This window comes from Drosophila hydei, unplaced genomic scaffold (genome assembly GCF_003285905.1).
Source record: "Drosophila hydei strain 15085-1641.00,03,60 unplaced genomic scaffold, DhydRS2 tig00008139-arrow-pilon, whole genome shotgun sequence".
In the NCBI taxonomy this organism is placed as follows: domain Eukaryota; kingdom Metazoa; phylum Arthropoda; class Insecta; order Diptera; family Drosophilidae; genus Drosophila; species Drosophila hydei.
This window is the reverse complement of record NW_022045847.1, coordinates 675,478-689,996: the sequence shown is the minus strand read 5'-3', so window position 1 is coordinate 689,996 and position 14,519 is coordinate 675,478. Positions and strand designations below refer to the sequence as shown.

The window sequence follows — 14,519 nt, the reverse complement described above, 5'->3', positions numbered from 1 at the left end:
TGCGATATATATTAAAACTTCAGTTTAAACTGCTGTTAACTACAGCCGGATGTTGATGTTGCGATTGTTGATTTTGTTTTGTTGTTGGTATATTTTTTATGCATATATGACAAACTGCTTGTGGCTGTGGTTTAAAAAATAACATCTTATGCCATTGTAATAGTTGTAATTGTTGTTACTCTTGCTCTTGCTATTGCTGTTCTGGCTGTTACAGACGGCAGTTGTTGCTCCTGCCGCAGTGAATCGTTGGGGCGGTCACTGACAGCACTGCTTACGAACATCAGCTGTAACAGTGGGCTTTACATCGATGGGCTCCACATTTGAGGGACGAATAACATCACCTTCCGGAGGATCTCTAATTTGTTTTTGCGACACAATGCGATAGATCTCTGTGAATAAAATTTCGTTCAGAAATAATTTTTTTTACAAAAAGTGGAATATCGCACCTGTGAGTATATTTTGGAATGCGGTTTCAACGTTCGTCGAGTCCAAGGCCGATGTTTCTATGAAACTTAAACCGTTGCGCTCCGCAAACAGTTTCGCTTCATCCGTCGGCACGGAGCGCAAGTGCCGCAAATCAGATTTATTGCCAACCAGCATTATTACAATATTCTGATCAGCATGATCGCGTAGTTCCCGCAACCACCGCTCAACATTCTCGTATGTCAAATGCTTGGCAATATCGTAAACGAGCAGAGCCCCAACAGCACCACGATAATATGCAGAGGTGATCGCTCGGTAGCGCTCCTGTCCGGCTGTATCCCAAATTTGCGCCTTGATTGTTTTACCATCAACCTAAGAATGAAGCAAAAACATATATTTAATTTATAAAATAAAATAAGGTGTAGATAAGATTTGCCTAATTATTAATTATTAATCACACTGCCGCTTAATTTATATTTACTAATTACTCCCTTTTGCTGACACTCTCTCTTTTTGATTTCTATATCCGTTGAATAAAAAATTGTAACATTTTAAATTTGAACTTTCTTAGATTATGGTATTCACCAATAATATATATATTATATATATATATATATATATATATATATATATATATATATATATATATATATATATTATATATAGTCTATTGGGTTGGCCAAACGTGCTTTTGACAGTTACTAGCGTTTTAATAAAATCTAAAGTGGGTTTTGGATATGAAAAATATTCATAGATAAACAAATTTTCTTTGATTTACAAACTCCATTTCTATACTCTATATGGATACGAACAACTGCAAATATATATAAGTTAACACAATTGATCAGCAGAACGTAAATATTGAAGCTGACCATGCATTCTCAGCATAAATGCTTACGACACCAGCTGTCTCAAGCGGACATTGCACAACAGCGGAAGCGTCCACGCGCAACAATGTTGCTGACCAGCGACCTAGTACTGTATGCAATGCCAGCGTTTTCAGGGCTTAGGGCTAGCTTCTACTATAAGAACGATTGTCAAATAGAGTTAGTTGATTTTTGGAAATAAAGAACGTCGGTCATCGCCACGGAATTCACAAAGTCTTCTCATTTTTCGAATAAGTGTTAACGCCGATACTCCGTACGCGCTTAACATAATTTCGAAATCTTAAAATAAATAACTGGCGCCCAACGAAATCGGAAAAAAAACCCGAACTCAATTAAACAAATATTCAAAAAATAATTTGTGAAAAAAACCCGAACTCAGTTAAACAAATATTCAAGAAATAATTTGTGAAAAAAAAAAAAAAACCCGAACTCTATTAAGAAAATTTCCAACAAATAATTTGAAAAAAACCCGAACTCAATCAAACAATTATTAAAAAAAAATTTGTGAAAAAAAAAAACCCGAACTCAGTTAAACAAATATTCAACAAATAATTTGTGAAAAAAAACATTATAAATTACAACTAATACGCAACAAAAAAAGTTCACCGAGGGATTCATCAAACCATCAGCTCTACGAAAATAATATAAGAACATGTAAGTAGGGTGTTCAAAAAAAAAAAAAAGAATAATAATAAATAAAAATTGTAAAAATACAATTCCAACTGTTCAACTAAATTTTAATTGTATAAAAAACACTACACATATCTTATTTGCATGTTATGAGTGATAGTGAGATACAAGATTTAGTAAAAAAATTTCAAAGTATAGATACAGGTGAAAAAATAAAAATGTCTTTATCTAACGAACAGTTAAGAGCGATTGTAGAAGGCGCAGTTACAAGCGCATTAAGAACCCAAAAAGAAAACTTTGATCAGAAATTACGCGACATAGAACAACGTATTGGTTCTGTACAAGTTAGCACTCCTGAAGTAGAAACATTTAGAGAGGCCGAGATCAGGGCAAGCGTCATTTGCAATGAAACCCTTGACATAATGAAATCCCTTCCAGAATTTGAAGGAAAAAATGAGACTTATGTATCATGGAGGAAAGCTGCGCATACCGCATACAAAGTATATGAAAAATATGATGGTAGCTCGAAACATTATCAAGCTTTAGGAATATTAAGAAACAAAATTAAAAACGCCGCCGATATGGTACTCTCTTCGTTTGACACTCCTCTGAATTTTAGGGCCATTATAAATCGGTTAGATTTCACGTACGCAGACAAAAGACCGATATACCTAATTGAACAAGAGCTGTCAACACTCCGTCAAGGAAATCTGACACTACTACAGTACTATGACGAAGTGGAGAAGAAACTGACTTTACTCATAAATAAGACAATCATGACCTATGACGCCAACGTTGCCTCTTCGTTAAATGAGAAATACAGGGCAGACGCTCTACGAGTATTCATCTCAGGTACCAGGAAAACTTTAAGTGATGTCCTATTCTCAGCTAGACCAACTGACCTTCCGTCTGCACTGGCATTAGCCCAAGAAGTCGAGTCTAATCATGACCGGTATATGTTTGCCACGAATTTTGCACGTAGTTTAGAAGAAAAGGCTCAGAGAACAGAACAAAAACAACAAGGCAGAGATAGGAACCTAACTCAAGACCCAAAATACAACCAGCCAGGGAAAAGCCCATATTATAAGAAACAAGAATTCTCACCACGACGAGAACAAGTTGAACCAATGGACGTTGATACATCCGCTCGCTTCGGACAGACGACCCAATACCAGCAAAACACGGCTCCCTCAAAGCAAACTCAGTGGTCGACTCAACAACAAAACACAAAATATGAAAGTTACAATAATCAGGGACAAGCAAACAAGAGACCAAATAATAGTAGTGCACGACTCACAGGACCGAAGCAGCAAAGAGTTAACTATTTAGAAGCAAGAGATTCAGAATATGAACAGGACGGTAGTGAATATCGGACTATCGCAGAAAATGAGGCAGAAGACATTGAAGACGAATTCGACGAATATGACCAGGTCAATTTTTTAGACTTGGCTCCTATTGAATACAACAACACAGTTCACTCGGTAACGGACAAACGTCCAATCGACATAATCCACTCATCCTCCCCAGAACTTGAAATTGAAATAAGGAATAAAATTCAAAAGGCACAGCAGCTCCAAATAAACAGGGTAAATGAAACAAGACACGATAGACAATTCCAAGTAGGCGATACAGTTCTTGTAAATTCAAACAGACGTTTAGGGAACAAATTGACATCTCTGTACAATGAAAACAAAATTGACGCAGACTTGGGGACAACGGTCTTAATAAAAGGGAGGGTGGTCCACAAGGACAACCTAAAGGTAAACAAAACATTAAACTTCTTTTTTATTTTTTGTATCTTTAAACATTCAACTAATCCTACTCTATACTCAGCAATAGTAAAGGACACGAAGAAATTAAGACAAAACTTTCCACGATCACATATGAGACAGTTATTAGACACAGATATACAACATATAGAAGCACTAATAGCCACAGTAAATATCCATCATAGACATGCTAGGAGCATTAATATGCTAGGCTCCGTTCTTAAAGTCGTAGCTGGCACACCAGACTCCGACGACTTGGAAAATCTTAAATTTACACAGAAAGAACTTGTAGAATCAGAAAACAGGCAAGTAACTATAAACACAAAAATGCAAGAACAAATAAATAAGCTAACCGACACAGTAAACCTCATAACAAAAACAAAGCAAATAGATACAGAACATTTGTATGAGACACTGCTCTCAAGAAACAGAATAATTATTTCAGAACTAGAAACCTTGATGCTACCAGTAACACTTGCAAAGGTTGGAATTGTAAACCCCTCCATATTAGATTCTTCTGACTTAAAAAATATTGTTAATGAACACCCTATAAATATCACTATTACTGACTTAATGGAAGTATCTCAAGTTAAAGTCTTGCTAAATAATAACTTTTTACACTTTATTATAAGATACCCTAAGCCTAACATAGTATGTAAAAAATTAACAATATACCCTGTCCAACACGATGGCATTGTAATCAATTTCGCCGAAGACTACGATATAGCTGTTTGCGACAACCATGTAATATCAATAGGAAATTGTAGCACAGCCCTCACAACAACGTTCTGTAAGAAATTACCCTATACAACGTGCGCGCAACAACTGCACTCAGGTGGCACTGCACATTGCTCAACTCGACCCAGCCATCTTGAACCTCTAACCATCATCGACGATGGCGTTATCATCATCAACGACAGAGCGGCTATAGTTGACGAGAAAATGGTGAAAGGGACATTCCTCCTTACCTTTGACAACGAGATAAAGGTAAACGGCACCGTATATAAAAATCCAAAAAAATACGTGAGGAAATCCCCGAGACCAGCGGCATCCACGCTTCTAAATATAACGGATCATCAGGAAATACCGAGCCTGCCGTACCTACAGAAGCTAAGCATAAAAAACATCCGGGACATTGCTCAAATAGAAGAACAACTGGTAAAAAGACCAATAATATCTGGACTAACCGTGGTCATCATTCTACTTTCCTGCCACGCCTCAATGAAACTTTATCAAAGACATCAGAGGAGCAAACGTCAACTTGATCTTCAAGCGGTAATTAACAGTTTGAAGAACTCCGAGGACGTCATTCACCTAAGTGGGGGAGGAGTTAACACAATTGATCAGCAGAACGTAAATATTGAAGCTGACCATGCATTCTCAGCATAAATGCTTACGACACCAGCTGTCTCAAGCGGACATTGCACAACAGCGGAAGCGTCCACGCGCAACAATGTTGCTGACCAGCGACCTAGTACTGTATGCAATGCCAGCGTTTTCAGGGCTTAGGGCTAGCTTCTACTATAAGAACGATTGTCAAATAGAGTTAGTTGATTTTTGGAAATAAAGAACGTCGGTCATCGCCACGGAATTCACAAAGTCTTCTCATTTTTCGAATAAGTGTTAACGCCGATACTCCGTACGCGCTTAACATAATTTCGAAATCTTAAAATAAATAACTTATACATAAAACGTAAAATAATATTCGTCTAAAATTTGAACTGGAATTGAACAACTACTAAGTAGAATTTAATTTCCAGTTAACCACACTTGTAATCCATTTTTAGTTTTTCATCGGAAATCCACTTGTACCACTTGCAGATTAAGCACCTGATACTTACCTCTATGCTCCGTGTGGCGAACTCCACACCAATTGTTGACTTGGACTCCAAATTGAATTCATTACGCGTAAAACGTGACAGTAAATTACTTTTGCCAACGCCAGAGTCACCGATCAGCACAACTGCAAAAATTGAGATTATAGAAAACATTAACTGAAGCAAAAAATAATTAATGCATAATTAATGTTAGTTGAGAGAACACAGGGTCATGGGTCATGTTCTCGTTTCAGTTATTGGCAAAACTTGGTGCGTGACTGAAGGTCAACCAATTTCTATGCTCTCATGGGATTTTGATGATGGTGGGCTGGCTTACCCCTTTTGGAAAATTGGTGGATTCTTACATTTGCATTTGGCCACACTGTGAAAACATTGATAAAATATTCGGCATAACTGTTATTGTCAAGTTCTACTATAGACACCATGTCAGTGTTTTGTTTATCTTGTGTTATAATATTTTCTCTGTACTCATTCACTCTTTCTCTCTTTCCATCTTTTCATCACTCCCTGTGTTTCACTTTCTTTCTCAATTGATCTCTCTTTTCCTATATCTTTCCTTTCCTCTCTCCCGCTCTTTCTCTGACTCTCGCTCTCCTGTTGTAAATGTGAGTGCTCAGTCAGAAATTATCAGCATTGCTCTTGAATGCTTGGCAGTTGCTCACGAGTAACAGTGATTCATAGCTTTGTTTCTTTTTTTTATAGATCTGGGGTCTGGCTCCAAAAGCAAATGAAAATAACATATAATTTCAAGCAGAAGAGGTGATTCTAATGTGTTTTTCTTTCATATCGTAAATGCCAATAGTTAAACGTGTTTACGCAAAGTGAAAATGTATTGCAAATTTTGGATTTCTGTCATTATCTTTAGTTAGTAACTACTAATGGCTTATCTTGTTTCTTTTGCATTTTTTACTATGCGTCAGACTTAAAATATGTTAAAAAAAACTTTTTGATAATTGGACAAATTCAATCTCATTTTATTAGACACACCGCTTCCGCTTAAAACAATAGCTCAAAATGTTGTATTGAGAATAAAGAATTTTGAATTAGTAATTTATACAAAGTACTTATGCAAACGAGAGTAGGGAGAGAAACTGCTGACCCCAAAATACCGAAACAAACTGACGAACAAAGAATAAGTGAGAAGTTTGTGCCGGTTTTTCAATTGGTTGCCCGTTTTCAGTAATAATTTACTATAGGGATACAAATGCACAATGTTAATGAGATTTCTTTGAATAAATTGATCTTCTCACACAGTGCTTGCACCAAAGAGCGGCTTGGGTATCCGCTGAGCGTCTAAATGTTTACCTTCATATGAACTTTCTGTAACAGCAATAACTTGTAGTGTTCATTGAGCGAATGGCCAAAGAGAGCAAGAGAGCGCCAATAAAAGCAACGCCAACTCACAACAGATGTGAGCGAAATAAGCATATGCAAAAGAAATTGTGAAAATTCAATACAAAAGCCAACAGAAAAAAATTATTATACGCTGCTTTTTAATCACTGCCCATTGCAAAAATAGCAACAAAAAACATGTACATGCATATATTTTCTGTAGTATTAAAATAACTTAAAATCTAATCAAAGTACACACAATTGCTTTTATTATTTTACTTTTATCATGATTATTATTACGATTTATGCAACGTGTCACGCTGGCAGCCGCCAGCAGAAGCGAAGAACGAACAGCAATGGAAACGCAATGACAAACTGACAGCACTTAACTGCAAAGTAGTTACGGGTGTATTTAGACAAAGAAAGGGAACGGTGGAGAGCCACGGTAATAGTGTAAAGAGAGCGCGAGCAAGCAAAAGGGCATAGAACAACAACACAAAACAATTTTTCAAGTCGTGTAGAATTCAGCTAAACAACGATAGGGGGCGTATTGTGTGATATTGCCTTGAACATTGTCACCAAATAATGCGATCGGAAATAATAAATGAAACATACGAACTTTTAAGCATATGGGTATATACGTTAGAATACCATGTCTGCATTTGTTATGCCAATTAGTTTTAATTAGTGCCGTTGAATTACTGCGTAATAGTTGCCACAGTAAAACTGTAAACCGTGTTCCTATTAGAAATTGTCGAGTCCCACGACCAGTCAAACCAACTAACAACCGGCTAGATAATTAATCACAAGAAGCGTAACCGAAAATCCATGTTTATAATTTTTACCTTTGAAAAGATAATCATATTCGTCTTCCCTTGCACCCATTTTGTTGTGTGATTTAATGACTTATTCCTCCTGCTCCTACTGATTGGGATAACTTCGTCTAAGTTTGTGTAAATGTAAAATCCAATAATCCTTGCGCGCCGCCGTTTCTTAATGCGTTTTTCTTTATCCGTGTATTTTGCTCTCACACTTTGTACACTTTTATTTGTAGTTGTAATCGGGACAATATAAAGAAAAGAAAAATTATATCAATTCGATTTAAAATGGGCTTTATTCGATTGTTAATCTTGTTTCGACGTAAGATAACCGTTGTGCGACTATTGTTGCAATAACAATTGCCTATTTGTATGACTTATTAATGCATTTATTATTAATTTTCTTAATCGCGACACACACTCACTTAGACTTAGTCACTCCCAATATATTCAGCGACGTGAAGTAGGCTGCGGCATGTATGACAATGCAAGTGACAGCAATGAGTACTCGATACTCGATACCCCACAAGTTGTAACGCCATTTTGATGACGTCAGTGTAGACCATAATCGTTAGAATTTGATTTAATCAAGTTCACTTAAATTAAACTCACATTGCTTAGAAAAAGATATAAAAAATTGTTTATTAAAATATATAAAACAAATGCAAGAAAAACAGAAGGTTTAAGTATTTAAGGCAAGTAATACTAGTGGTTGCTAATTGTTCTGTAAATATACATATATAAATATGCACGTGAAATGTTGTTCTAATTCTACTTAAAGCAGATTGAAATACTTTTTAAATACGTGCATGTTGCAAAGCAATTGCTGGATAGACAAGTAGCAGTCCGCCGGCTATGTATGTGATCTTTGAGCCCACACACCAAAATGCTAAAAAGATTTTTAAGATTTAATATAAGTGAAATGGAATGGAAAATAAAAAATATGACTATATGACTATGCGCCTTACCTATAGATCCCACAACTGGACCCAGGGCACGAGCCAGTGCACCTAACGACCGGAATATCCCCAATACTGATCCCTTTTGATCATCGTTGCCATAGCGGGACACTAAGGTAGTTAAACAGGTAACTGCAAACGCTGTGGAGACTGCAAATAGTATCATGCCCGCATAGAGCATACGACTGTTATCTGCTAAGCCAACTAATACGAATGCAGGCACTATCAGATACAGACTGAATATGGCATAACTTTTAATCTTTGCTTCTGGTAGACGGCGAACCACAGACCCCTGAAGCAGAGTCATAACGACACCTGTGGTCAAAAACATTTTAGCCTGATCCATCGATGTGTATCCAAACTTATGATACATTAGAAACGTAACAGTGAATTCCAGTCCCGAATAGAGAAAGAGATACAGAAAGTAAATGAGACCAATGCTGCGTAGTGCTTGTATATCCTTTCTTGGCACATTTTTGATAGCTGCAAATCTGTAAAGAACAGAAAGGATATTAGGAAATAAATTTCACAATTACAATAACATACAAAATTAAAGCGTTCGAATTTCGACCTTCAATAAAATTGTTGTTTGCATTCTTTTTAATATTAGTAAGTAGCCAAATAATTTGGGTTGAAGATATTGTAATTTCAAAGTCCGTACGCCCAGTTTCTTTGAGTTGTCATTTAGAGAATAGCAATTCTAGAATATTGATTCCATTGTAAAATACAAATATGGATATCTCAAAATTCATAAGGTCTAGATTTTTAGCAAGGTTGAACATATGTGGAAAACTATAAATAAAAATAAATTGTAGATTAATAAATGCTCGTTTAGTCAGCCCATTTTATGATGCACAATGATAAGTCAAATCAAATCAATTCCGGTTGAAAACATGACCAAGTAGGGCAAAGATAGCGAAATTGGCCATCAAAGCTAAATAACCTGTTGGACTAGCAATTGGGCAAAGCAAATAAAAAGTCACACGTCTTGTGCGTCGGCCACGCTAATTAATTACAAAAATACACAATAAATTAATAATAATAATACTCACTTAAATATGGAAAAAACGTTGAGCAATTGCAGCCCATATGACAGTGCTGACGAGATTTCGTGAGCACGTTTTGCCTGGACACAGAAATAAAAACAAGAAATTGACTATACATACATATTTAAAGAACAAATAAAGTACCTCGGGTAGCGTTTCCCGCAAACAGAAAGCAAGGAGTAGCACATCAGCTAGAGCCAAGCTCAGAGCCAAGAGGGAGGGCAGAACAAACCAAGCGCCGCCGCTGGCGCTTTTATTCGAGAATATTGCAAACATGGCACCAATCATGGGACCCACAATAAAGCCAAGCGAAAAAGCCACGCCAACGAGTGCCATGCCTTTACCACGTGTCCGCAGGCTGGAGACATCTGTGATAACGCTCATAGAGAGGGAGATGTTGCCTTTGCTGATGCCGCCGACAATGCGCGCCAGCACAAATAGAGCAAAGTTGCGGGAGCAGGCCCATATAAGATAGGAGAGTGCTATTCCAGACTGAAAGTGTTAATAATAATTGGTAATCGAAATATTAAACGTTCTTTCTTAAATGGTTCCCAACATACAGCACATATGAGCAACACAGGCTTCCGTCCATAGTAGTCGGAGAGGCTGCCGACAATGGGACTTGCCAGAAATTGCAGAAAACTGAACATTGAGCCCAAGAATCCGCCAAATAGCACCGACAGATAGCGTTCCGGTGCACCGAGGAGCTGTTGGAACCAACGCACGCGCGTCGTTAACCAGTCATACAGACCGGAACTATCATTAACACGATAATATTCCAAGAGCGAGGGCAACAATGGCAAGATAATGGTAAATGCAAGTAAATCAAAGAGGAGTGATACGAATATTATATATATCATTGGATCAGTTTTCTCCTTTGCCGCAGCAGGCTTTCCATTGTTGTTATCGTTGCCTTTGCTTTCAAAAGGTTGTTCCGTTTCCGTTGTTGTTATTGTTGTTGTATTCTGGCGATTTCGAACGGTGGCCATGTTATTCTATTGTGAGTGCTGAATTGCGTGCGTGTACATAAATTTATTATGTTATTGTTCAATCTGATGACACGGCGTCGACCGCATAACTGTTTATGCATCCAACCAGTAACTTGGCAAAAACAAAAAGCAGTACGCCAAGCAACCCGCTAAGAAGCAACAGAAGTGAAAGTTGAATAGGAGTGTTGAGATACAAACAACGTTCAGACGGCATGATAAACATTGCAATTGTGCAATTTCGTGTTGGGTTTGCTATGCTGAAAATAATGTCTTAAATGATCAAAATAAAACAATTCCAAATTGGAATTTATAAAAGAAACTTGATATATATCCTATCATATTACACTGTACAATTTTTGAAAACATCAAATTAAATCAACAAGTTGTTTTAGAGCTGTAACGTCTACGTGCTCCACGAGATAGGTGTTGGAAAACGTCCGCAAACAGCTGTTCCGAGCGCATTGACCAACACCCAGGCTAGCAACTGGAATATAACAAAATATTAAAAAGTAACAATATATTGGTTGCACGGCAAGTACAAATAATGTCTAAAGTGACCGTGCAGGATATTGAGGCCGTAGATGATTATTGGGGGCCCACATTTCGATCTATACTCGAAGGTAAGTGTACATTTTCTAAGTCTCAATCCGACATTTTAACATCATCGCATGATTAACACCCACTTCCTCTCGGCCCAGGTAACAATAGTAAAGTAATCAGTGAGCAGCTGGACCAACGCGTACGCAGCCATGATAAAGAGATCGAGCGTATATGCAACTTGTATTATCAGGGCTTTATTGACTCCATACAAGAATTGCTGCAGGTGCGTACGCAGGCCAAGCAACTACATGATGAAGTGCACTCGCTGGACACATCGCTTCGCACCATAAGCGCATCACTTATTCAGCAGGGAAATGAGCTGGTGCGAGCCCGTCAAATCGAATCAAATGTGGCCAGTGCCATTGAGGCGCTGAAGGCGTGCCTACCCGCTTTGGAATGCTACATGAAATTTACGCAACAAGCCAAGAACAAACAATATTACCAGGCACTGCGAACGCTAGAGACCCTAGAATCGGAGCACCTATCGCGACTTCAGCGAAATAACTATCGCTTTGCCACACAAATGCAAACTCAGATACCCATCATTAAGGAGAACATTCGCCGCTCATCGGCGGCAGATTTTCGTGAATTTTTGGAGAACATACGCAAATTTTCACCGCGTATTGGTGAATTGGCCATCACCCACACGAAACAACTTCAAAAACGCGACATTAATGCAATTATACAGGAACACAAACAACAGAGCAATAGTGGTAGTGGTGATGATGATGGTGCCAATGTAAGCGCCCAGAATTTAATTGATTTCTCACCCATTTACCGCTGCCTGCACATCTATATGGTGCTTGGTCAGCGAGAGTACTTCGAAAAGGACTATCGCCAGCAGAGGCGCGATCAATCGAAGTTGGTTTTGCAACCGCCCCCAAATATGCATGATAATTTGGAGGCCTACAAAACATACATATGCGCAATTGTGGGCTTCTTTGTGGTTGAGGATCATGTGAAGAATACGGCAGGCGATGTGGTCACCAGCAGCTATCTCGAAGAGCTGTGGTCAACATCGCTGACCAAGTTTGTTAATGAGATTAGCATGAGCTCCTCCTCATGCACAGATCCAAATATATTGTTACGCATCAAAAATCTCATTATGCTGTCGATAAATACCTTCAAGTGTTATGGCTACACGGTACAAATTCTATGGGAGCTACTGCACGATATGCGAGATCATTACAACGAGGTAAACTTATAAAACTAGATTTTGATAGCCAGTAAAATAATACTTGCCTTGCCATACAGGTGCTGCTTCAACGATGGGTTCATGTTTTCCGTGAGATCTTGGACAAAGAGCAATTTGTGCCCATGGTTGTCGAAAATATAGAAGAGTATGAATGCATTATCGAGCGTTTTCCATTTCATTCCGAGCAGTTGGAGAATGCGCCTTTCCCAAAACAGTTTCCATTCTCACGCATGGTGCCTGAGGTTTATCACCAAGCGAAGGAGTTTATGTATGCATGCATGAAATTTGCCGAGGAGCTCACGCTGTCACCAAACGAAGTGGCCGCAATGGTGAGAAAGGCAGCCAATTTGCTGCTCACTCGCAGCTTTAGCGGTTGTCTTTCAGTGGTCTTTCGCCAGCCAAGCATTACGCTCATTCAACTAATACAAATTATAATTGACACGCAATATTTGGATAAGGCCGGCCCTTTTCTTGATGAATTTGTTTGTCATATGACAAATACGGAGCGCAGCATTTCGCAAACGCCTTCGGCCATGTTTCATGTGGCTCGGCAGGATGCCGAGAAGCAGGTGGCGGTACGTATATGTTTTAAAATCGACGAGTTCTTCGAACTGAGCGCCTATGACTGGCTGTTGGTGGATCCGCCCGGCATAGCCTCCGCGTTTATCACAGACATGATCTCCTATTTGAAGAGCACCTTTGACAACTTCTCATACAAGCTGCCACATATCGCCCAGGCTGCCTGTCGGCGCACCTGTGAACACATTGCCGAAAAAATCTATCTGATATTATTCGATGAAGAGGTCAAGCAAATATCTACGGGTGCACTCACACAAATCAATTTGGATTTGATGCAATGCGAATTTTTTGCCGCCTCGGAACCAGTGCCCGGGCTGCACGAAGGCGAATTAAGCAAATATTTTCAACGCAACCGTCAGCTCCTCGACTTACTTATATTGGAGGAATGGAGCACATATTTCCATGACTATGGCAAGCAGGAAAATCGTTACCATTTGGTCGAACCCCAGTCTATAATTACAATACTGGAGAAAATACGAGAAGCTGACAAGAAGCCAATTTTCTCGCTCGTCCGTAAAAATGATAAGAAAAAGCTACTTGAGACAGTTCTTAAACAGCTGAGACACATAGCGGAGCGACAGACATAGGATGCCCTCAAATGACACTGTTTTGGGTTTTTCTCATTTTATATTAGACTAGATCGTCATTATAAATTAGAATTTGGCTTTAATAAATATATAGCTTTTATTGTTGTACGCTATACTAAAGGGAAGCACGAAATAATCAATAAAGTATTAAACATTTTAAAACCTCCAAAACTTGAGTAATTAATCTACAAGGGTAGCTCCTTAGTGGGTGTTTCAAGACGCGCCTCTAAGCAAAACGTCGACTGTGTTGTCTCAAAATCTGACCACTAAAGTGACAGGATAGTTAATTCTTAATGTGATCCCTCCCACCCACTCAATGATTTCAATTTGTTTCCAAACAAATACTATATTATGAAGGTGTTGAAGTCTTTATACAAAAGTAAGTGATTTGACTTCTAAAGATAATAATTTAAAAAACAATAGGGCCATTTTTATTATAATCTTACTGTTTTCATTATTAGTCGCAAAATATGAAGGAAAACTGTCGCATAATAACTGAGATTGCAATTCTAAAAAATCAACTGAAACCCTCAAATTAATATGGGTTTTTAGCAAGATTTAATAGGGTTTCAATTTTTTTACATTTTTGTAGTAATTTCAAAAATAGAATACACAAAGGTATATTCAATTTATAAATTTGATTAACTATACTTTATTGTTATTTATATGAGCTTTAAATACAGTATTTAATAATTTTTCATTTGGACTTTGCGAGTTATTTCAATTTTTACAAATTAATCATTAGTATTAGTTATTTTCTTTTGCTTTATGGAAGCTTTTCTAGCTTGAATATGAATTCTATTTAAATGTTGAAAAATCGTATGTGGAATTTGGAATTTGCAATTTTATATTTATATACAGAAAATG

At 37.8% G+C, this 14,519-nt stretch overlaps 3 protein-coding genes across 4 annotated transcripts; 1 reads left to right on the top strand and 2 right to left on the bottom strand.

Moving 5' to 3' along the window:
• Positions 1 to 71: 71 nt before the first annotated feature.
• Positions 72 to 8,220, bottom strand: LOC111598499 (ras-related protein Rab-11A). 2 transcript variants are annotated; one of them, XM_023313758.1, is made up of 5 exons: positions 8,123 to 8,220; positions 7,725 to 7,920; positions 5,551 to 5,672; positions 447 to 795; positions 72 to 389 (listed from the first exon to the last, which is right to left on the bottom strand). In XM_023313758.1, exons 2-5 carry the CDS (start codon positions 7,762 to 7,764, stop codon positions 256 to 258), a joined length of 645 nt encoding a protein of 214 aa, XP_023169526.1. In that variant the 5' UTR covers positions 7,765 to 7,920; positions 8,123 to 8,220; the 3' UTR covers positions 72 to 255. The 2 variants fall into 2 exon arrangements, with proteins under 2 accessions (XP_023169526.1, XP_023169527.1); XM_023313759.1 differs by lacking the exon at positions 8,123 to 8,220 and having other exon boundaries at positions 7,725 to 8,097.
• Positions 8,221 to 8,288: 68 nt separating this feature from the next.
• On the bottom strand, positions 8,289 to 10,924 carry LOC111598498 (major facilitator superfamily domain-containing protein 10). The gene is made up of 5 exons (XM_023313757.2): positions 10,263 to 10,924; positions 9,847 to 10,194; positions 9,709 to 9,782; positions 8,666 to 9,147; positions 8,289 to 8,586 (listed from the first exon to the last, which is right to left on the bottom strand). Exons 1-5 carry the CDS (start codon positions 10,689 to 10,691, stop codon positions 8,495 to 8,497), a joined length of 1,425 nt encoding a protein of 474 aa, XP_023169525.2. The 5' UTR covers positions 10,692 to 10,924; the 3' UTR covers positions 8,289 to 8,494.
• A 124-nt stretch (positions 10,925 to 11,048) lies between these two features.
• On the top strand, positions 11,049 to 13,689 carry LOC111598497 (exocyst complex component 6). The gene is made up of 3 exons (XM_023313756.2): positions 11,049 to 11,311; positions 11,390 to 12,486; positions 12,546 to 13,689. The coding sequence occupies exons 1-3, from the start codon at positions 11,236 to 11,238 to the stop codon at positions 13,650 to 13,652; spliced, it is 2,280 nt and encodes a 759-aa protein (XP_023169524.2). The 5' UTR covers positions 11,049 to 11,235; the 3' UTR covers positions 13,653 to 13,689.
• Positions 13,690 to 14,519: the final 830 nt, after the last annotated feature.

What these genes read in the sequence shown, in the direction of transcription:
- LOC111598499 (XM_023313758.1), bottom strand. Translation starts at nt 7,764, where the DNA reads ATGGGTGCAAGGGAAGACGAATATGATTATCTTTTCAAAG. An exon ending in TCGCCACACGGAGCATAGAG is followed by an intron (nt 796 to 5,550) that starts GTAAGTATCAGG and finishes CTTCATTCTTAG; the next exon opens with GTTGATGGTAAAACAATCAA. An exon ending in ATTCCAAAATATACTCACAG is followed by an intron (nt 390 to 446) that starts GTGCGATATTCC and finishes TTTTATTCACAG; the next exon opens with AGATCTATCGCATTGTGTCG.
- LOC111598498 (XM_023313757.2), bottom strand. Translation starts at nt 10,691, where the DNA reads ATGGCCACCGTTCGAAATCGCCAGAATACAACAACAATAACAACAACG. An exon ending in AACGTTTTTTCCATATTTAA is followed by an intron (nt 9,148 to 9,708) that starts GTGAGTATTATT and finishes TGTTCTTTACAG; the next exon opens with ATTTGCAGCTATCAAAAATG. An exon ending in TCCAGTTGTGGGATCTATAG is followed by an intron (nt 8,587 to 8,665) that starts GTAAGGCGCATA and finishes AAATCTTTTTAG; the next exon opens with CATTTTGGTGTGTGGGCTCA.
- LOC111598497 (XM_023313756.2), top strand. Translation starts at nt 11,236, where the DNA reads ATGTCTAAAGTGACCGTGCAGGATATTGAGGCCGTAGATGATTATTGG. An exon ending in ATTTCGATCTATACTCGAAG is followed by an intron (nt 11,312 to 11,389) that starts GTAAGTGTACAT and finishes CTCTCGGCCCAG; the next exon opens with GTAACAATAGTAAAGTAATC. An exon ending in TGCGAGATCATTACAACGAG is followed by an intron (nt 12,487 to 12,545) that starts GTAAACTTATAA and finishes CTTGCCATACAG; the next exon opens with GTGCTGCTTCAACGATGGGT.